Source organism: Oncorhynchus keta, chromosome 2 (genome assembly GCF_023373465.1).
Source record: "Oncorhynchus keta strain PuntledgeMale-10-30-2019 chromosome 2, Oket_V2, whole genome shotgun sequence".
NCBI classification, from domain to species: Eukaryota; Metazoa; Chordata; class Actinopteri; order Salmoniformes; family Salmonidae; genus Oncorhynchus; species Oncorhynchus keta.
Genome location: NC_068422.1, coordinates 23,675,213 through 23,699,254, shown reverse-complemented (window position 1 = coordinate 23,699,254; position 24,042 = coordinate 23,675,213). Strand labels below are relative to the sequence as shown.

The 24,042-nt window shown below is 39.1% G+C and overlaps 1 protein-coding gene across 1 annotated transcript in view; it reads left to right on the top strand.

Moving 5' to 3' along the window:
* The window catches only part of LOC118398274 (CUB and sushi domain-containing protein 1-like), a 490,495-nt gene that overhangs the window by 311,199 nt on the left and 155,254 nt on the right, over positions 1-24,042 (top strand). The window contains 6 exon segments of the mRNA XM_035793460.2: positions 4,553-4,634; positions 5,042-5,166; positions 8,428-8,549; positions 18,660-18,763; positions 19,071-19,183; positions 23,467-23,649. Of these exon segments, the coding sequence (XP_035649353.1) occupies positions 4,553-4,634; positions 5,042-5,166; positions 8,428-8,549; positions 18,660-18,763; positions 19,071-19,183; positions 23,467-23,649 (729 nt within the window).

The window sequence follows — 24,042 nt, the reverse complement described above, 5'->3', positions numbered from 1 at the left end:
GGCTAAACGCCTCAACCCCGACAGGCTCGTTGGGATTTCTTCTTCACTCAGTTCAGATTCACGTTATCTTACTGTCTGGGGTCTAAGAACGTCAAGTCGGGTGCCCTTTCTCACCAGTTCCCTAGCTCCAGTGAGGATCGGCCGCTTAAATCCATCATCCCCTGGTCGCTCATCCATGCGTGTCCTGGGGTATAGAGACTGTAGTGAGGGAAGCGCAAGGTAGGGAGGCAGTTCCAGACGGCTGTCCACCTAAAATACTTTTTGTTCCTCTTGGGGCACTGTCCAAGGTACTTCAGTGGGCTCACTCATCGCATCTCACCTCTCATCCGGGAGGGCAGAAAACGCTAGAGTTTTTGAGGAGGAAGTTTTGGTAGGCAGACACTCTGACTCTTCGTCAGCAGCCTCTGGGGCTTCTTTATCCACTGCCAACACCTTCTCGACCCTGGTCCCATCTCTCTATGGATTTCATCACGTGCCTTCCATCCTCAGAGGGACACGGTCATCCTGGTTATTGTGGAGCGCTTTCCTTAACCTGGGTGGAGTATGCACACCACACTCTCCAGTGTTCCTCCACTGGCCTGTCACCATTCCAGGTGTTGTATGGTTACCAGCCCCCCCTGTTTCCAGATCAGGAGATTGAAGTGACGGTTCCCTCCGCTCAACGCCTTATCTCTCGTTGTTGCTGGACCTGGAAGAGGCCTCGGTCAGCGCTCCTGAGGTCCTCAGCTCAGGTTCAACGACAGGCCAACCGTCATCACAGCCCGAGTTAAGATAAGGGTTTCTTCCTGGAGTATACTACCTGTGGTTGCCACTGGAGAGCACCCTTGGATTTCCTTTAGTATCCAGGTGACCCTGATTGGGCTTATTGGGATCACCTACTTGATGACTATTTAGGTTCCTCTGTGGACAAGGCCAGTTGCTCAGGTTTTGTTCAGTTTTCTAGTGTGCCCTTGCTTTGTTGTTTTGCTATGAAGACCTTAGGTAAATATTCTGGATTTACCCTTACCTCTGCCTGCTGTGTTTCTCTGCGCCTGGGTCCAAGTTCGTACTAGCACTATTGTCACATATGCATGGTGATCAGGTAGTTTCTGATGTGTTTATGGATATGTACAGTACATGCACATGCAATCTCTTTGACCTGATGAATGACCACCTTGGATTGAAACGCTGTTACAAGAAAGCCAGTGATTTTTTAAAAATTCACACTGGGTGTTGGACCAAAATGTATTTCAGACCTTGCTAGTAACACTGTTCTGAGTATCCAGGGAAGAAATGTCTCCATATAATTGAGGTCATAGTATTTGTTTTTCATATTTATTTATCCAAAAGTGGTAAAATGTTTGATTATCAGTTGGACATTACCACTATGAGTATCACACATAATTATGTGCGTAATTAATTAAGATTTTCATTTTCACATATATCCACACACATACAAACCATTATCCAACAAGCAGTGTTTGCTTGGCGTTAATGTTTGCCCAATTTCCATAATGTGTTTTCCAAAAGATGCACTTGATGCTATCTATAATAGTATGGGGAAAAACAATCCCCTGGTGAACACCACATTAAATTGTATTAGTAATGTGCGCCATGCTAAGCTTCACAAAGCATGTTCTATTGCAATTACTGTTACTAAATGGCTGATTTTTCAAAAGTGAGGCACCATGCGCAATCTGGAATTTGAATATCAGGTATATGGTGATATTAGGTCCTGGATGGATAAACAAATAGCAATTATGAAAACACAATTTTGTGACGCTGGTGTAAGGCAACCTTGTCAACAATGCAACATAATGCAGTATATGGAAAAAGTCATCTTTATGTACTTGAATAGTATCAACAAGCACAGACAATTATTAACAAAGTTTGTAACTCTTATAGGCCTTTAAAGCGTCCTAAATTCTGCAAAGGAAAATGTATTTGGTCATTCATACACAGGGTTATGCATATTATCACCATCACCAGACTCTTTTAGATGAGGGATTAAGCTCAGGTCCTGCCTCACTCTGGTCATTAAAGATCCCATGGTGCTCATTTAAGGAGAAGAGGTGTCAAATTATGGGTTCTGGCCAAATCCCGGATGTATAGACAGCCTACTCGTAATATCTTCCAAGACGTCTAATTACTGCAGCTACATTTCAATTATTCTTATCTGCATTGAAATGGACAATTTTGTTGGTCAATTTTGTTGATGGCTGGAAAGATGACTGACATCCATCACCAAGGTTGTTTCTTCACATTTTTCACTGGATGAAAATTCCACCTATCTACAGTGTGGAGCCTGTGTTTACCATCAAGTGTCGAATAAACTGTGAGAATACAATAGAGTGTGGGAATTCATTACCCTTTCTTTGGTTTGGTTTGCACATACTGGTCAGTAGAACCACCTCCACCTGCACAAATCTAGCAGATTGATTGCATGTGGGATGAAAGAGTTATTTGTTCTATTGCACTTAACCTTAGGTAGTATAAAACTACAGCACGAAGGAAGAAATTATAATTCTATATTCAAGCTGCACTGGTCACTATCTAAAGTTGTCTTGGCTTTACCTAGAACTTGCTAGGTAAATATTTCTGAGATACATCTGTTGTACAGTATTCTGATGACCTTACTGAATAGCATCACAATCTATTAATTCTGTTCCAAATATTTATTTTCACTTCAAATTCCCAAACTAGGCAGCCATGCAAAAGGTTACAAGAGATTTTAAAAATCTATAAAATCGAGTCACTGTAGTTCTATTTACAATGAAATAATATGAATGGAATAAATAATACTGTTCTCAAATTAAATGATTTTACAAATTGGTATCTATGTTTGGAGCAAATTTCAGTTTGTTATCGTTAACAGTACTCAAATATGTGTCTTAACGAAGTCATCCGTGGATCTTTAATGATAGTAGTCATTGAAGATGGAGTGGAAAGTTTACCTTTCGCAGCAGAAGTGAGCTATGTGAGCTCATCATTCATTATAATAGTAGTCTAGAGAAGTCGAAATGTGGAGGCTATGAGAGGGAACAGAAACTTTCAGTTGTAGTTCTCCCTGCTAAAAATTCCCTGCAAAAAAACAGCTGACAAACTAAAATATATTTGTTAAATTAGTATGAAATTGAAGTCATGATCCTTTTAATTTATTTTCAAACCATAGTCCTAACACAAAAATGTGGAGTAGGATGATCATTGTGCAGAACAGGAAACAGATATGTTAGTGCAAAATTCACATCTGTAAACTGGACATAAGCTTTGATCGCAGGGTGTAACTTTACAAACTGATATCAGCAATAAACAGAGATGACATTTGAAGTCAGCATCAAACAGAAAGACATGACAGTTTATCAAAAGGGGTAGCACTGGCTGTCCATGCTGCCAAATCCATGAACACATTCTCTGACCTTGGCTTGAAATGAACATATTAGCATTATAAATTATTACATTGGATTTCATGGGACAAGGTTAATATGTTCTCAAATACTCTGAACGTAACCTCCAATATGCCATTTCGCATGTAGCATGTTGATCTTTCATAGAAAATAATTGTAACTTAAACCAATATCATACTGTATATTGAGCGTTCACTCATGGAAATGGTTATGAAAGGATGCTGTAGTCTGGGATTACTATGCAGTACATCAAAGGGAATGGGGGGGCCCAGCATTTTTCACCAGTTTTTTTTCAACAGAGTGAGATAAAATTGTGTGTAACCTGATTTAATGTGATTTGGGGGCAGTAAACCATCTGATATTATGTGACAGAATGATGCAGAAATTAAGGTGAGGAGATCATTGAAAACGTGCCTTCAAAAATCCTGTTGATTTCCTGGTCACTCAAACATCTTGGTTTTGCCTGTAGATATTGTTCTATGGCACTCACAGTGAAAATCTTTACAGTTCTGGAAACGTCAGAGTGTCTTCTTTCCAAAACTATCAATTCCAAGCATAGTCGAGCATCTTTTCGTGACAAAATATCGCGCTAAAAACGGGCACGTCTTTTTATCCAAAAATGTAATACTGCCCCTAGAGTTCTAACAGGTTAATGGCAGCGATAGGGGAATATTTTTCCTTCATTGAGACTAATGGCGCGTGATCTTGTTAGAACATGAAATGAGATTTATTGCTCTAATACTATAATTGTGAGGGTGCTGTTTGTCGCCGCTGTCTCTTGCTCCTGGCTCTGTGCTTCTAGTGTAATACCTTTCAGATTCTTGTCAGCACTTCTTATGGAGTATCGATATGGGCCTTTGTTAAAAGTATCCCAGCCTCTGTAGCAAACTCAACTTTTTTTTTTAACCATCAGTGTGTATAGTTTGTAGTGTCAATGAATGAATTAGTCATGAATATTGTACAGTCAAGTTTATCACATTACTTTGATAATTATATATATATATAAAATACATATATGTATTTTTTCCATACCTGCCCGGTATATACAGTATACTTGTGGTGCACCACTTATGGAATTATTTTATTATATCTGTCACTAGTATTTCAATAGGTTTTGTACCTCTTTTCCCTCACCACTCTGTATTCCACCTTTTATCCTCTTTCTGTAGTGAGCCAAGGGGGCATGGCAGCAGACGTTTGTCCAGATCCTGGTATTCCAGAGAATGGGAAGAGGATGGGCTTTGACTTTCAGTGGGTGCCTTTTCTTCACTCTTATCAGGTTTGGCGTCAGTGTAATGGGAACTGTGTGGAACAGCTTTAATCAGTGCGAGAGCCCTGCTGTGTTGCATTTTTAAACCCCCACTGCTATACCATCACCATTAGTGACTGCAATTGCACACCCTCAATAGGTGATACGACCCTCTTAAAGAAGAACCTTAATTCAACAAGGACCATTACTTGTTTGTTAAGGAGGCAGACTTACTTATAACCATTAAAAACAAAGCAACTTGAGAATGGTAGGGAACTTGTACACAGAGAAAAACAGTGATATTTAGAGGACGGAAGTCTGTCACATGCATTGAGGGGCCAGGGGTCGATGGTGAGCTCTGTACGACCGGTCAATCACTTACGGTCATTTGTCTCTCCAACTCCCATAGGGTCGGAGCCAGCATCCAGTTTTCCTGCGATGACAGCTATGTGCTTCAGGGATCAAAGAGCATCACTTGCCAGAGAGTGACAGAGACACTGGCTGCGTGGAGTGACCACAGACCTATCTGCCGCAGTAAGTGTGAATGCATGCAGACCATTTTCCCATCCCAACACTTTCTGTTGGTACATTTTCCCATCTTGTTATTAAGGGAGATGAGGGACACACACCAATGGTGGGTAGGGTGATCAATGGTGAGGGACTACAGTACAGAGATTCTTATATGTTGAGGATGTAACTGCTACCTACTACCTCCCAGGTCAAAGACTTGAATGTTCTCTATTCTTCATATTACCATGGCTTTACCTGGAATTTACAAAGGCTATTCAAGATTCAATCCCCTTGATTTAAAAGCATTGAGACGTCTTCCCTCTTTCTTTATTGAGACATGCAGTTGTTAGCCATCTGTGAGAGGCAGTAACTGCAAGCTGTCTTCCTTTGAAGTGTTAATAGCTGGGATGAATATCACATGAGCTCCCAAAATTATTATGACTGCATGGTAGGCTTTTGTTAGCACATGTTGTGTACAAAAACAGAAAAGGTTTATTTTTACAAGTTTTTTGTTGTTGTTGCTATATACACTATTTATCACCTTTGAAAATGTGATCCTGCTCTCAATGGGTTTCCCCTGACTAAATTCAAGTTTTAAAAACTATATATATATATATATATATATATATATATATATATATATATATATATATATATATATATATATATATATATATATATATATATATATATATATATATATATATATATATATATATATATATATATATATATATATATATATATAGAGAGAGAGAGAGAGAGAGAGAAAAAAATTCTGTAATCCCTATCCATTTAGATTTGGGGAAGCATTTAAAAATGTTTTTATTAAAATATATTTATAGCAGTCCATATACAATACACTGGGTCAAGTGCTACCAAACTGGAAATGTGGAAAATATATTGGATTTGAAAAAGGTAACTGTTGTTTTGAGGGTGAAACTTCAACCAGAAGATTATGTCATCATTGTAACAAGTTTTCCACATATATTTTTTTTTATTTGAATTTGGACCTTTGAAACAACATTTGATCTTCAACTATAGGCTGTTCAGCATCTCCTACTGGATCGTTGATTTATCTACAATTATTAATTTGATCTCTCATCTAAGGTTTTAGCCAAATCCAGCCTTGCTTAGCTTTGATATTTGTCACTGACTTCTACCAATGTGCTATCATGAGAATGATTATTGAGAGCTCTCTTAATAACTAAATATTTTCACTGTTTTCTATCGAAGTCATTCCAAAGAGTAGGTTTAACGGAGCAAATGAAATGCAATCATACTTATGTCCTCATATATCATCAATGATACCATTTAGGCCTATATAGCATTTGCAAAGTCATCAACAGCTGTTGTTTCAATTCAGGGTTAAACTAAACTAAAAATAGGCATTATAAATAGGCCTAGGGTTTCAAGCTTTGATTGATTTTCAAATGTAATCTTCAAGTTAATCATTAATATTAAAATCTAAGTTAAAGTATAGGACTAAATCAAATCAAATTCCCATTCCTTAATTTAGATTTTTGGTTGAGATGGAGTGGCGAATCCAACATATTAATTATTAATTTGTAGACAAACTGGATATTGGATTGTTTTTGGTTGTCAATGCAACCAAATAACAACATTTGAAGGAGATGTATCAAATCAAATCAAGATGTATATACTGGTTGAATAGTGCCATCTATGCCATTGACATTGTCTGGATTTAATTCAAGTTTGTCTACAAATTAATAATTGATATGTTGGATTCACGTTTCCATTTCAACCAAAAAAATCTAAGTTAAAGACGGCGGGGGACTATAGCGGTAACACATTGGGAATTCAACAAGTGTGTGAATAAAGGTTGGAATCTCATTGATCAATGTCTCAAATATTACCCACATTTCCATGTTTAAATGCCCAGTGGCACACTTATGAAAGCATGTTGTGGCTAAACTGATACTCCAATCTGAACTTAAACCAGGTAGAAAGTGTGTAGAAATGATAATGAACCTAAATGCTTTAATACTTTAATCTCCAAACTATTTTTCTTCAATCACAGCATTTTTAAATAGAGTTATTAGCCGTGATATTTAGCCGATTTGGTTGATCTTTTTGTTTCAAAGACGATAATATTAATATTATTAATCAATAATATGGGCAGATGGAATTATTGACAATGAAAAAGGTTGAAATGTTGTTCTCTTGTTATATAATTGCTACATTTACTATCAATATACAATAAACATTTGTTTTTCAGATTGCGTTTTGGCAAATAGGAATGTACATATTTGGTCGCGACAGAGACAACCTGGTTCAATTTGGGTTCCGAGCAGAGATCTGCAGAGTTGTAACTTTCAAAGCCATAGAGGACACAGGCCTCCAGATAACATAAATCAAAATGAAATGAGGCAGTATGTCAACCATCCAGAAGTAAGACTAACCATGTTTGACAATTTCATAGCACCATTCCTGGGAAGTACTGATTGATCCAGACACTTTTTTGTCACAGCATCACCCATGAATATCTTTAAGAACTACCCCCTCACCCCCAAACCTCTCTCCACTACCATCCCCTCCATGCGGAGCTAAGTAACAGGTAGAAGCCATTAAATGTGAAGTTACAAAGCCTCCAGCTCAGAGATACACTGCTGCTCTTTTCTCTCCCGGATGGGCATGATCCCAGGTGATTATTTAGTTAATTATAGACTGTTGTTCCAGCCTGTAAATGAAGAATGTGCTCGTTTTGCCATTTTTTTCTATCGACTATAGAACCCTCTGACACTTTGATAATTAACAGGCGCACAGCGTAGTCATCAGAGATTTCATAATTAATAATTTTCAGCTTCACCTCTAGATGATTTCACTCACCAATCCTCAGTTGTTGTGGAGCGGATAAAGTTTGAGTAATTAGGTGCTATTAAAAGGCACTGTTTTGTAAACAAGCATATTGGCTTCCAGCCTTTCAATGAAGGACACCACTGTAGAAGGATACCACTTAAGGTTGGATTCTCAGAAGGCTGGAATCCAACCTTAAGATTCCAGACACATTTTCTATGACGCAACACATGGAATCTCATTTTTGTAGAGAAAGTCTTCCAACCTTAAATGCATTCCACGACTAACTGTTTTACAGAAAATGTACAGCAGTGTCAAGTCTATTTCTGGAGTTGGTTGAGGTTATTGCTTTACCAAACAGCTCATCTTTCTCAGTGTGATTGTGGGATGTATATCACCTGTTGTATCATTGCATTGTTGTTTCCAATGTTTCATTTCTGATGGATGTATTTGATTTGATTTCAACAGCGAGAACGTGTGGCTCTAATTTAAGAGGACCAAAGGGCTTCATCACGTCCCCTAATTACCCTGTTCAGTATGAAAATAATGCCCACTGTGTCTGGGTCATAACAGCAGTGGACAATGGGAAGGTGAGTCAGATGTATTGTCTTCTTTCACTTTAACACGGTGAGTTATCAGCATTCATATACTTGCTAATGAATCCCTCTGCAAGATGAATGGTTCAACTTCAATCATTTAATTCAATTTTTTGTAGTATTTTGCAAGTTGAGTATCAAGGCATTATCACATTATTTTGGATGGAGTCTGAAAGATGTTTTGACTCTAAATGAAGGGAAATATATTTTATTGTGACAGTGACCCAATAGGACAGATCTTACGAAAGGCAACATGTTCTGTATTGAAAAATAGTATGTGAGGCATAAACCTTTAAATTATAACAAATGTGTGGTATATTTATTTACCCTGCATGATGCCAAACCACCCATGACTTCATTGGATGGCTTCATTGGCATTGTTAAGGAAACATTTCATTATCATGCATTGTTTTCTTTCAGCGATTAAACTATTTGTTTATACTTGGCATATTCCATGTTTATTTCATTTTCTTTGAATAATAAACTCCACAAGTTAACAGCAAGAATGGAGATGATTTCTGTGTGAAAATTATTTATTTTAATTCAGTCACCTCAATGTCAGAAATGTTTCAAGAGCCGTATTGGAATCATGCTGATGCAATGGATAAATATCTATTCCGTGGTGGGGGGGGGTTCAATCACATAATCATGATTATGTTACCGTGTTAATGCAATGCCATTGTGTGCATTAGCATACAAATGGCATTAAATTCACTAAATTATCATAACAAATATGAGGCATATTAGCAGAAAAAAATCTAATTTTATAAAGAGGGCCCACTTGAAACTGTTCAAATTAATGGTTTCTACTTGTCGTTTATATCCCTCGTGCAACATAGGGGTCAGAGCACTAAAGATAAAGCAAACAGTAATTCATATTTCCTGCTGTAAATTATGGATACTTCAAGAAAGAGTGCCTTAAAGGAAATGGAACTCTTCAAAGTGATTGGAAATAAATAATTAGTCATTTGGCGTCACTTGGCCTCCCAAAAAGCCATATCACAACCTACAGTTGAAGTAAGAAGTTTACATACACTTACGTTGGAGTCAATAAAACTTGTTTTTCAACCACTCCACAAATTTCTTGTTAACAAACTATAGTTTTGGCAAGTTGGTTACGGCATCTACTTTGTGCATGACACACGTAATTCTACAGACATATTATGTCACTTATAATTCATTATATCACAAGTCCAGTGGGTCAGAAGTTTACATACACAAGCTGACTCTGTCTTTAAACAGCTTGGAAAATTCCAGAAAATTATGTCATGGCTTTAAAAGTTTCTGATAGGCTAATTGACATCATTTGAGTCAATTGGAGGTGTACTTGTGGATGTATTTCAAGGCCTACCTTCAAACTCAGTGCCTCTTTGCTGGACATCATGGGAAAATCAAAAGAAATCAGCCAAGACCCTAGAAAGAAAATTGTAGACCTCCACAAGTCTGGTTCATCCTTGGGAGAAATTTTCAAACGCCTGAAGGTACCACGTTCATCTGTACAAACAACAGTGCGCAAGTATAAACACCATGGGACCACGCAGCCGTCATACCACTCAGGAAGGAGACACGTTCTGTCTCCTAGCGTTGAACTATTACTTTGGTGCGAAAGTGCAAATCAATCCCAGAACAACAGCAAAGGACCCTGTGAAGATGCTGGATGGAAACCGGTACAAAATTATCTATATCCACAGTAAAACGAGTCCTATATCAACATAACCTGAAAGGCCGCTCAGCAAGGAAGAAGCCACTGCTCCAAAACCGCCATTAAAAAAAAGCCAGACTACCGTTTGCAACTGCACATGGGGACAAAGATCGTACTTTTTGGAGAAATGTCCTCTGGTCTGATGAAACAAAAATAGAACTGTTTGGCCATAATGACCATCGTTATATTTGGAGGGAAAAGGGGGATTCTTGCAAGCCGAAGAACACCATCCCAACCGTGAAGCACAGGGGTGGCAGCATCATGTTGTGAGGGTGCTTTGCTGCAGGAGGCGTGCACTTCACAAAATAGATGGCATCATGAGGAAGGGAAATTATGTGGATATATTGAAGCAACATCTCAAGACATCAGTCAGGAAGTTGAAGCTTGGTCGCAAATGGGTCTTCCAAATGGACAGTGACCCCAAGCATACTCCCAAATTTGTGGAAAAATGGTTTAAGGACAACATAGTCAAGGTATTGGAGTGGCCATCACAAAGCCCTGACCTCAATCCTCAGGAAAATTTGTGGGCAGAACTGAAAAAGTGTGTGCTAGCAAGGAGGCCGACAAACTTGATTCGGTTACACCAGCTCTGTCAGGAGGAATGGGACAAAATTCACCCAACTAATTGTGGGAAGCTTATGGAAGGCTACCTGAAATGTTTGACCCAAGTTAAACACATTTTTTAAAACATTTTTTATTTCACAACCAGCTATGCTAGTTGAGAACAAGTTCTCATTTGCAACTGCGACCTGGCCAAGATAAAGCATGGCAATTCGACACATACAATAACACAGAGTTACACATGGAATAAACAAAAAATACAAGGCAATGCTACCAAATACTAATTGAGTGTATGCAAACTTCCCACTGGGAATGTGATGAAAGAAATAAAAGTTTAAATAAATTATTCTCTCTACTATTATTCTGACATTTCACATTCTTAAAATGAAGTGGTGATCCTAACTGACCTAAGACAGGGCATTTTTACTAGGATAAAAAAAACTGAGTTTAAATGTATTTGGCTAAGGTGTATGTATACTTCCGACTTCATCTGTATGTGTTGTGATAATTGCGTTGTTTGCTCTATAACCTGTTAATTCATATTCCTTGCGAACATGATACATGGGCCTAAAGGCCGATACAATAAGGAGACACAGTGGCAGAATGAATTCAACAACACCTTTGCTTTATCACAAAACCGGATAGCCACTTCTGTCCAGTGAAGTCCACAAAGTATATTGCATGTACAGCATGGTCAAGCAAGTTAATTTTTCTGACATTTTCGGACCACTAAACAACTTTTGATTTAGAATCACAGAGAGTTACCAAAGTCCCAAAGAAACAGGAGCTGCCTAACATATTCCATCCCCCTCTCTTTCATGTTGACAAAGCAGTCTATCACTTTGTCATACAGTACATGCTTTTATTTTTCATAGTTCTAGGCTACCTGGCTAAAATGCTTGCTCTCTAGCCTAACTTCCATTCATGGGCAACATTACCTAGTTAACATGAGTCTTCTACATCTAGCTACATACTCAACTTCCATCCTCTCTGGCCAGGGGCACAACAATGTATGAATTAATGGCTGGATCAGAATTGCTGTTATACTTTGGCCAGTATGGAGATTTAAGTAAAACCACAAGTCCAAATCCCTATCTCCATCCATGGCTAATTTAGGAAAGTGCCAATTTTAGTTAGCTGGCTAGCTAGCCACCGGAGGACAACAACACAAATAGATGCAACAATTTACGTTTTTCTGACAATGATGTATACTCTCAGTGGGATTTGATAGGAGTGACGCCAAATCCAAGCTGGCTTCCCTTGACACTTTTTTTTGGTGCGCTTGCTTAGTTTAGCTCAACTCTGATTGGCACATTTTTTATACTTTTTTTTTCAAGGGAGGCCAGATAGTCGCTGGCTTCCTTTGCCTTCAATGCTATAGTCGGCAACAATGCCATACTCGTTTGGACCAGACAGCGTCAGATAGATGGCCTACACATAGAGAGACAGAGGGGCGCTGTTTTGCTTGCTCTGATGTTTTCTCCTTTGAGATACATTCAGCCTCTTGCGACTGAAGGAAAATTGTGAAACACAGAGAGAGGAAAGATACATTTATTTTTGTATTAGTCCATTAGTCCAACTTTACATTTGGCACTATGCATTAGGGCAGGTAGCGTTCTCCTGGTATCTTCCAAATCCAGATTCATCCGTTAGACTGCCAGATGGTTAGGCATGATTCATCACTCCAGAGAATGCGTTTCCAGTGCTCCAGAGTCCAATGGCGGTGAGCTTAACACCACTCCAGTCAACCCGTAGCATTGTGCAAGGTGATCTTAGGCTTGTGTGCTGCTGCTCAGCTGTGGAAACCCATTTCATGAAGCTCCCGATTAACAGTTATTGTGATGACGTTGCTTCCAGAGGCAGTTTGGAACTCGGAAGTGAGTGGACAGAAAATGTGTACGCGCTATGAGCTTCAGCACTCGGCGGTCCTGTTCTGTGTGGCCTACCACTTTGCCGCTGAGCCGTTGTTGCTCCTAGACGTTTCCACTTCAACACATGACAAACTGAATTGTTGGAAAGGTGGCATTCTATTACGGTGCCACGTTGAAAGTCACTGAGGTCTTCAGTAAGGCCAATCAACTGCCAATGCTTGTGTATGGAGATTACTTTGCTGTGTGCTTGATCTTTTTTTTTTCACCTGTCAGCAATGGGTGTTGCTGAAATATCCGAATATACTAATTTGAAAGGGTGTCCACATGCTTTTTCATATGTAGTGTATCTTGCACCAAGTACATGGTCCTTAGAGATTTTGATTGAGATTGTTGTCTTCCAATGGCTGGGGTTGTGGCAGATGTTCCTGTCTGTCTCCTGTGTAGACTGATACGTTTGTTCCTTTTCTTTTAACCTATTCTCAATTAATTTTGCAGGTAGTATAGGATAGAATTATCTTAAAGTAGTCTGTTTTGTAATAAAATGACTCTTCTGAAAGTTGTTTTTACCTATATTTATTGCAAGAAGCAAGTGCCCTTTTTAAATTACTTGCTGTGTAAGTCAAGTTTTCATTATTTCCTTCTCTAATTTGTGGTATGCCATTATTCAAACATGAGCATTTATCTTGGTGGAAAACTTGGGTTTTGAAAACAAACCCGTGATGTTTTTTTTAGAACACATGGACACATTCAGCTCAAATGAACATCCATTCTGTGGCTTTTTTTGCTAGTTTGGGAAGATATGATAGTCATGTTTTGGGCTTAGGAATTATGTTCTCCATCTAATTGGAAGAAGGATTGCTTTCAATGTATGAGCAGGACAGAGTATGAACAACCTCATAAAATGTTTCTTTCTTCCGATCTGTTCTCTAGCTAATATTTTCTGACATTCAGTGTTACAAGTAGTGCTGCCTCATCAGATCCCTAGTTGATTTGTGATCATAAGCCAACCATCATGTGTTACATTGATTACACAAGTGTATGTATATGATAAGTCTAGATGTCCACAGTTCAGTGAACTGTCCAGGTTCTGAAAATGCCCGCCAGTTGACCCTCTTTCAAGATAACACTGTTGTTTGTAGGGAATATTCCATTTTGTAAACTGCACCTCAAACAACTATGTTCATGTCTGGAGCAAGTTTTGATTCATTTTTATTAATTTTGTGCATACAATCATTTGAATGTTTTAACTCACAATTGGACTTCAATGTTATGCTCTAAACTGAGAGTCACCTGGCATACCATCATACATCAGACTAGGTTACCCCAAGGAGTATAATCCATTCAGTAATTAATATAGTCATTTACACATTAATATATTTACCCCCGATGTGTTAGTGTTTGTGTATGTAACTGGTTGACAGTATTTATAAACAAATAGTGTGATGTTTTTGACAAAACAATGTTGTTGGGACACAAAATGGGCTAAATGTATAGGGACAGGTGTTCAAACCAGACATTTATTATTTGGGGTGAGTTACAAAACATCAACAATCTCTACAAAGTCACAGGGAGGTTTTAAGCATTTTAGAAGTCTTATCAACAATTGAATACAAAACAGAACCATTGAACCAGTTGTCATGCCTTTCGGTTCTGAATAAAACAAAGGAATCAATAGTGCCCTAAAATAATATCTACAGGCCACTTAAAGGAACAATCACGAAGATGTGCTGTCAGCATGCAATTGTGTTGATATAGACTATGAGTTCTGTTTTCTCCATTGCTTAGTCTTCTGTAAAAACCCTATTGGTTTTTGACAGGGTAATTTGAGAGGGTGGTAATGTCGACTTCTCATTTAAGATTGCCTTAAACTGCTTACTATGAAACAAAGTTTGACATTCCACACAGATTGCTTGTCCAAAAACTTCAGAGGTGCTCACAGTTGCGGAAAAACCAACAACACATGTTTACCTCTATTGACGGTATATTATCCCAGAGACATAAGAGAAGGCTAGTAAAAATGTCCCAACAGTACAGGTGTCACCTGATTCAATATATACTGTATATACGGTTAGAGCACAGCTTTAGGGAGTTACCATGAACATGGATATTGTGGTGACACTGAGAAATGAAAGGCTCTCCATATTCTATTGTAATTGTAAATGGCAGGTCATTGTGTAATTGCTCATTTATTCTTAACCCTGTCCATCTCTCGGCTTGTATTTTGTCTTTTTCCAGTTATCATGACTTCATCACATTGCTACATGTATTTGGACAGTGTCTGTTTTTTATTATTATTAAAGCATAGGTCGGAATTCAATCTTAGCACACATTGGTTTTTGCAGTGCGATTTCTCTCAGGTGGCTTATGCTGTATTGGAGTTGTCAATGGTGTTATGCCAAGAAGATTGACATTTAATGGATAATGGATTGCCACAAAGCCACAATGATCCTTAGACAATGTATTGTTTTTGTGTGCTTTGAAGTGCAATGCATGACGATTGATATACAAACAGATGGTGCAGCAGGCTAATTAAACACACATTTATCAAATCTACATATATTAGTGTTAAGTTCCATTAAACTGTATATTATTCTTGGTTTAGTAGCCGTTGGTCATTGAGGGAAAATGTGTGTGTTAGATCTTGCCCCGAGCTATTGTTATCATTAATCTCTGCAATGTATTTTTTTTTCTGAAGAGTTGAGAGTACAGTGTCTTCAGAAAGTATTCATACCACTTTACTTTTCCACATTTTGTTGTGTTTACAGCCAGAGATTTTGTGTCACGGATCTACACACAATACCCCATAATGTCCAAGTGATTTTTTTTTGCAGATTTTTTTTTTAATGAATTAAAAATTAAAAGCTGAAATGTCTTCAGTCAATAAGTATTTAATCCATTTGTTATGGCAAGCCTAAACAAGTTAAGGAGTAAAAACGTGCTTCACAAATCACATAATAAATTGCATGGACTTATTCTGTGTTCAATAATAGTGGTTAACATGATTTTTGAATGACTACTCCATCTCTATACCCCACACATACAATTATCTGTAAGTTTCCTCAATTGAGTAGTGAATTTCAAGCACAGAGTCAACCACAAAGACCAGGGAGATTTTTCAATGCCTCACAAAGAAGGGCAGTGATTGGTAAATGTATAAAAAAAAGAAGAAAGGCAGATGCTGAATATTCCTTTGAGCATGGTGACGTTATAAATTAGGCTGTGTTTGGTTTATCAATACGCCCAGTCACTAAAAGATACAGGCGTCCTTCCTAACTCAGTTGCCTAAGAGGAAGGGATTTCACCATGGTGATTTTAAATGAGTTACAGAGTTTAATGATTGTGATAGGAGAAAACTGAGGATGGATCAACAACATTGTAGTTACTCCACAATACTAATCTAAATGACATAGTGAAAATAAGGAAGCATGTACAGAATAAAAAATATATTTGCATCCTGTTTGCGGCAAGGCAATTAAGTAATACTGCAACAAGTTTTGGGCAAAACCAACACAACACATCACTGAGTACCATTCTTCATATTTTCAAGTATGGTGGTGGCTGCATCATGTTATGGGTATGCTTGTAATTGGCAAGGACTAGGGATATTTTAGGGGGGTTACAGCTATAAGCACATGCAAAATCCTAGAGAGAAACCTAGTTCAGTCTGCTTTCCAACATACACTGGGAGAATAATTAACCTTTCAGCAGGAGATTTAACCTAAATCACAAGACCAAATAAATCTACACTGGAGTTGGTTACCAAAATGACATTGAATGTTCCTGAGTGGCCTAGTTACAGTTATGACTTAAACCGGCTTGAAAATCTATGGCAAGACTTGAAAATGGCTGTCGAGCAATGATCAACAATCAACTTGACAGAGCTTGAAGAATATTTTAAAGAATAATGGGCATATTGTACAATCCAGGTGAGCAAATCTCTTAGATACCCAAAATGACACACAGCTGTAATCGGCGCTAAAGGTGATTCTACAAAGTATTACTCAGGTGTGTGAATGTAAATTAGATATTTCGGTAAAACGTTTTAAAAATACATTTGCAAACATTTCTTGAAATACATTGTCATTATGGGGTAGTGTGTGGAGATGGGTAAGAAAAGTATATTTACTTGTTCTCAACTAACATCTACATCAAGGCGGTGGCCCGTTCCTGTAGGTTCATGCTCTACAACATCCGCAGAGTACGACCCTGCCTCACACAGGAAGCGGCGCAGGTCCTAATCCAGGCACTTGTCATCTCCCGTCTGGACTACTGCAACTCGCTGTTGGCTGGGCTCCCTGCCTGTGCCATTAAACCCCTACAACTCATCCAGAACGCCGCAGCCCGTCTGGTGTTCAACCTTCCCAAGTTCTCTCACGTCACCCCGCTCCTCCGCTCTCTCCACTGGCTTCCAGTTGAAGCTCGCATCCGCTACAAGAGCATGGTGCTTGCCTACGGAGCTGTGAGGGGAACGGCACCTCAGTACCTCCAGGCTCTGATCAGGCCCTACACCGAAACGAGGGCACTGCGTTCATCCACCTCTGGCCTGCTCGCCTCCCTACCACTGAGGAAGTACAGTTCCCGCTCAGCCCAGTCAAAACTGTTCGCTGCTCTGGCCCCCCAATGGTGGAACAAACTCCCTCACGACGCCAGGACAGCGGAGTCAATCACCACCTTCCGGAGACACCTGAAACCCCACCTCTTTAAGGAATACCTAGGATAGGATAAGTAATCCTTCTCACCCCCCCCCTTTAAGATTCAGATGCACTATTGTAAAGTGACTATTCTACTGGATGTCATAGGGTGAATGCACCAATTTGTAAGTCGCTCTGGATAAGAGCGTCTGCTAAATGACTTAAATGTAATGTAATGTAAATGTTAATCAATTTTGAATTCAGGCTGTAACACAACAAAATGAGGAATAAGTCAATGGGTGTGACTACTTTCTGAAGGCACTGTACATGGCATGGTGAGTTATCAGAGGCTCCTGAATAGTAAACTGGCTATCAGTGAACTTGTACTCAAGGGTTTAGGCTCTCACATTGATCATTCACTTTGGGCCCTTTGGCTTGCTAATAGACATTTCAGTGAGGATCGCCCAACCTACACAGGTAATATATTTGTGCTTCAAGTTTCAGAATTAAAAAATATGGATGGGAATAATGGTTATTTAATGGCCCAAATGAGAGAATTTTAGGATGTTGATAATGGGTTTGTCCTAATTAAGCTTTATTTCTTCCCTTCAAGCAATCTCCGCTGAAATCCAATTTTCTTTTAATTGCCTTTCATCCTGTACAGGCATCAAATGTGGAGGCATCTTTTTTTCTCAAGGCTTTGTTTGTGCCCAGGCATTGCAAATACTTGAACTGCTCTTTTGCATTTCATAATTTCATTTGCCACCCCAAAATAATTTGCAAATGTATTTCATGGTTTCATTATTTCAGCTTCCGTGGTAGCAGTGGCAGGGTTGCTTTTTACACATACTATGCAATGATAATCAGTCATCACAGCACTCCCCAAAATACGTGTTTGAAATGACAGAGCTTCAGCAGCTGAAATGCTGCTGTCTTTTGCAGCTCTAATATGACTAAGCTATGTTTTGCCATGGTGAATACCATAGAGTACCATGATGTTTTTATACATTACATGCTAAAAGACTCATTATTAGTGCATGGGATTTATGGTTATAATTCAATCATAGCGCATTACACTTTTGATGCAAAACCACATGTATTTTAAATATTTGTTTAAATCCTAACCACTGTTGACACAGATATGGATTGTTTACTTTTGGCATGATTTGAAAGGCAATTTGTTATGATTGAATTCCGACCCAAGACTTTTAATTTGTACAATTTATAGGAAAATAAAGCAAACAAAGCACTGTATAAATAGTACAATTGCTAAATTGTTTATGGCCATGCTATAGTGGCTGTCCTTGAACCAATGGAACATTTATCCTTTTTTGAGCAGGTTATTAAGCTTGCCTTCGAGGAGTTTGATCTTGAGAGAGGATATGACACGCTAACAGTGGGGGACGGAGGGAAAATTGGCGATGCCAGGAGAGTGCTCTATGTGTGAGTACTCTGCAGATGCTCTGAATTTATCATTTACTATCTCGGACTATCCCTCCAGCATTCTCTGTAGGATTTTTTAAGTTGCACAGAACTACTACTGCATGCTCTCGTCTACACAGATGATTTAGGACAATACATTGTGCATTTATTCAGATAATACATTGAACATAATTGTCATATAATTAATACACATTTACCCCTTACTTGAAAATAATGCGCAAAGCTTTTGGAGCATAAAAACAATAAATTGCGCTTCTGATGTGAGTAAGAGACAATGAACCATTGAGTTCCATGTGATGTGTTTCAGGCTGACAGGGTCCAGTGTTCCTGACCTGATAGTCAGTATGAGCAACCAGATGTGGCTCCATCTCCAGTCTGATGACACCATCGGGTCCCAAGGGTTTAAGGCCCTATATGAAGGTATGCTTCCCATTCTCTTTGAGAACATATACAATGGTCTGCCAAAAAAACGGATTTGGTCTGGATTTAAACCCTGTACATTTCCCATTTCATGTTGAGGTCATGCTTATTTGAGTCTCATAGTTGGTGCCACTTTTCCGCATACATAAAATCTGATATGTAAGATATGTGTTGGTCTGCCCAGCATGTCCTTTTGACTAGGCAACTATATGTGCATTTATTTACACCCTGTAGAATGTTCACTGTATGCCTAGCCAAGTCATCAATTCTATAGATTCAGTGAAAGATTAAAGCAAATGGGTCAGCATATGTGCTCGACACAGACACTGATATGTTAGAGTTATCCAAATGAATTGCACTCGCTGGTTTTGGATAGGCTACCAAATAACATCAAAGCAAAGTTCTATGAAAATATATAAGCATCTGTTTCAATAAACACTAATGTGCAGAATTTGCTTCCACCAGCATAAACGGTAATTCATTTCCAGTATCAGATGGTCGGTCTAATTCCTTCCAACTGATGAATAGCAATGAACTTGCACTAATAAGTCATGTGTTGACTGGGCACAGTGTGCCACTCTGGCAAAGTCAAACCCACATTAAAGTAGTGTCATGCTGTGAGAGCAGAAGAGATTTGCGTTGCTGATACATACTGTGGGGACACGGTTTGCTTTGGAAGATGCTTTCCAATCAACTCAACTGCTAGGTGGAAGTACAGTTAACTTAGGCCGCTATTCAATAAAATATTTTGTGTGGAAACATTGTACAGAAAGTCTGTTGTCACCACCATCAACTTTCCATTTAGACATTTATCACATGGCCAAAAGTTTTGAGAGTGACACAAATATACATTTTTACAAAGTCTGCTACCTCAGTTTGTATGATGGCAATTTGCATATACTCCAGAATGTTATGAAGAGTGATCAGATGAATTGCAAATAATTGCAAAGTCCCTCTTCGCCATGCAAATGAACAGAATCCCCCCAAAACATTTCCACTGCATTTCAGCCCTGCCACAAAAGGAGCAGTTGACATCATGTCAGGGATTCTCTCGTTAACACAGGTGTGAGTGTTGACGAGGACAAGGCTGGCGATCACTCTGTTATGCTGATTGAATTCAAATAACAGACTGGAAGCTTCAAAAGGAGGGTGGTGCTTGGAATCATTGTTCTTCTTCTGTCAACCATGGTTACCTGCAAGGAAACATGTGCCGTCATCATTGCTTTGCACAAAAAGGGCTTCATAGGCAAGGATATTGCTGCCAGTAAGATTGCACCTAAATCAACCATTTATAAGATCATCAAGAACTTCAAGTAGAGTGGTTCAATTGTTGTGAAGAAGGCTTCAGGGCGCCCAAGAAACTCCAAGAACCAGGACCGTCCCTTAAAGTTGATTCAGCTGCAGGATCGGGGCACCACCAGTACAGAGCTTGCTCAGGAATGGCAGCAGGCAGGTGTGAGTGCGTCTGCACGCACAGTGAGGCAAATACTTTTGGAGGATGGCCTGGTGTCAAGAAGGGCAGCAAAGAAGCCACTTCTCTCCAGGAAAAACATCAGGGACAGACTGATATTCTGCAAAAGGTACAGGGATTGGACTGCTGAGGACTGGGGTAAAGTCATTTTCTCTGATGAATCCCCATTACGATTGTTTGGGGCATCCGGAAAAAAGCTTGTCCGGAGAAGACAAGGTGAGCGCTACCATCAGTCCTGTGTCATGCCAACAGTAAAGCATCCTGAGACCATTCATGTGTGGGGTTGCTTCTCAGCCAAGGGAGTGGGCTCACTCACCATTTTGCCTAAGAACACAGCCATGAATAAAGAATGGTACCAACACATCCTCCGAGAGCAACTTCTCCCAACCATCCAGGAACAGTTTGGTGATGAACAATGCCTTTTCCAGCATGATGGAGCACCTTGCCATAAGGCAAAAGTGATAACTAAGTAGCTCGGGGAGCAAAACATGGATATTTAGGGTCCATGGCAGGAAACTCCCCAGACCTTAATCCCATTGAGAATTTGTGGTCAATCCTCAAGAGGCGGGTGGACAAACAAAAACCCACAAATTCTGACAAACTCCAAGCATTGATTATGCAAGAATGGACTGCCATCAGTCAGGATGTGGCCCAGAAGTTAATTGACAGCATGCCAGGCAGATTGCAGAGGTCTTGAAAAGAAGGGTCAACACTGCAAATACATTTGTCAATAAAAGCCTTTAACACTTATGAAATGCTTGTAATTGTAATTCAGTATTCTACAGTAACATCTGACAGAAATATCTAAAGACACTGAAGCAGCAAACTTTGTGGAAATTAATATGTGTGTCATTCTCAAAACTTTTGACCACAACCCCTTCAAACACAAGTCTCAACCCTTACTTTATATGGCCCCACTGACAGTTTGCACAATTGACAGCTCAACAAAATGCATAACCCTGCACAATGAGACCACTCAATGTCACACTAGTGCCTACTGTCCAGGTACCATGTTTGACAGCAAAACCACTGAATATAAGTGGCGGGAGGTATTCTTAGGGGGCTCCATACAGTAGGTGTCCATGTCTACTGTATATATAATCTGGGGCAGTATTCAGTCAGCCTTGTTCACCTGTAGTATGCATCATATAATTACATCTGTGTGAGAAATGCTGGCAACAAGTGATACCTACATTTGAACTATTTGAAACATTCACAACCCATAAGTAATTGCTTGTGTAAATGATCAAGCAACATGTATCAGTCAGAGCTAGAGAATCATGGTATCCCGATAAGATATACTAATAAAAAAGACCTGATCTAAAGACTGTCTGTAGATACATATAAATCACTAAATTGCCACATATAATGATGAACGTTAAGGATTAAGTATTCAAATAATTGCATAATACCATCAAACTCACTTTGCAAGTAGGTAAGCATTTTTTGGCAGAGGCTCCTAGTAAATACTTCGGAGACTGTAGTTTACACAAGCAATTACTTATGGGTTGATTTCTTTCTTTAATTCCTTCCTGTAGCACATTCTATGTGCATATTTCTTATTTATTCTGTGACATGATTCAGATTTTCTGTCAAACAATAGGGTAAGGTAGGCTCATTGTGAAAAAATGTATTTTGAGGGATGTCTCACAAAGCGGCTCTATAAGAGGGAGCAACATTGTGTTTTTGCTGGCATGCATTTCCAGATACATTACAATGCGAGAACAGAGCCAAGTAAACCCGTTGCTATCGAAAATGGAAACAATGAGCTTCATTCACTGAGCTTCATTCGTTGGAACTGCAGTCTCTTTTGTTTATATATATATATATATTTATTTTTATCATGCCGTATATATCCCAGAAAACAGTGACACAGAGAGAGCATAAAGATAAATTACAAACATTTCTCTGTTATTTGTGGACATTGATATGATGCTTTGAGTTGTTTATGACATCTTTGAAATATTTGCATCAACTCTGAAACAGACCACTGTGTACCTCAATGGCACATATTTTGATGTTATCTCCTGCTTACCATTTCTTCAATGCTTGTACTTTCACCCACAATATGCATGTAAATGGTAGACATGTCCTAGACAGCTGATTTGACTCCCAGCTCATCATAATTTAGGTTATTGGGCAATAAATTCAGCGATGGACAGCCACTTGAGGCATTTTTACATATTAGTGTTTAAGAGCATGGTAAATCCTTAGTAAGACTGTTTACATCTCAATCACGGTTGCAATCGGGCTGATATGCCCTTAACCTGAATGTGGAGCCTACGCATAGATCCCTCAACTAATTGCTCTTGGCAGCTCCAAAGGTATTTAACCGGCACTTAACATCTCACAAAGGTTGTTGAATGTTGCTGCTGGAATTAAACTCATCCCCTGTAGATTATTGCTCAGCTGGGCCAGTGGAGCGATAGCTACTGAGCTGACATGCTGGTTGTTAACACAAAAAATGAACTCTTCCAGAACGTCATTCATTTGTCACTGTCATTTTACTCCTGCTAGAAAATGCTGCCTCCACCTGAACTTGTAGAGGAAATAGACAACAGTTGGCATGCCAGTATATTGCTCTCGCTGTCTTGTTCTCTATTGGATTATATTGATGGTTCTAAAATGATTATACTTGCGTGAGGAATGTTGTGTTAGAGGAAAGCTGTCATGTTATGTTTTCAGGATCTGAAGATTGCTCAGTGGATATCAGTTTTAGGACATTCAACCCGAAGAGCAACTAACCAGATGTCCTTACGAATTGAAACCATTGAATGAACTTGAACATGGTAACGCTTGCATATTTTTACAGAAATCGACAAAGGAGGGTGTGGGGATCCTGGCATCCCGGCCTACGGCAGAAGATCGGGGGAGAGGTTTTTACATGGCGACATGCTAACGTTCGAGTGTCAGGCGGCCTTCGAGTTGGTCGGCGAGAGAACAATATCTTGCCAGCAAAACAACCAGTGGTCTGGAAACAAACCCAGCTGCGTGTGTAAGATGCCATTTCAAAATGTATGACTTTAATTAACAACACTCTCATTTAGATTGATCCATCTGATACACCTACATACTCCCAACAGTCCGAAGGAATGTGGTATGACTATACCCTCTGACACATGTAAAGCTGTCATCATTGCTTGGTCAACACTCCCTGTTGTCCATTCTGGTGCTATACCATTCAAAGATCATTACTCCTGTCATTTAGACATTGCTAACGGAGCTTAGTATTTACCGTTTCTAAACAGAGGTCTTAAGAGTTATTTTTTATTTAAAGTAAGAGCTGCTGTTGCAGGTAAGCCTGTATTGTTAGTTAGTAGATTTCAATATTTTCCGTTCACCCTCCCTCTGGCACGAAGGCTGACACCAGGTTTAAGCAGCTATACAG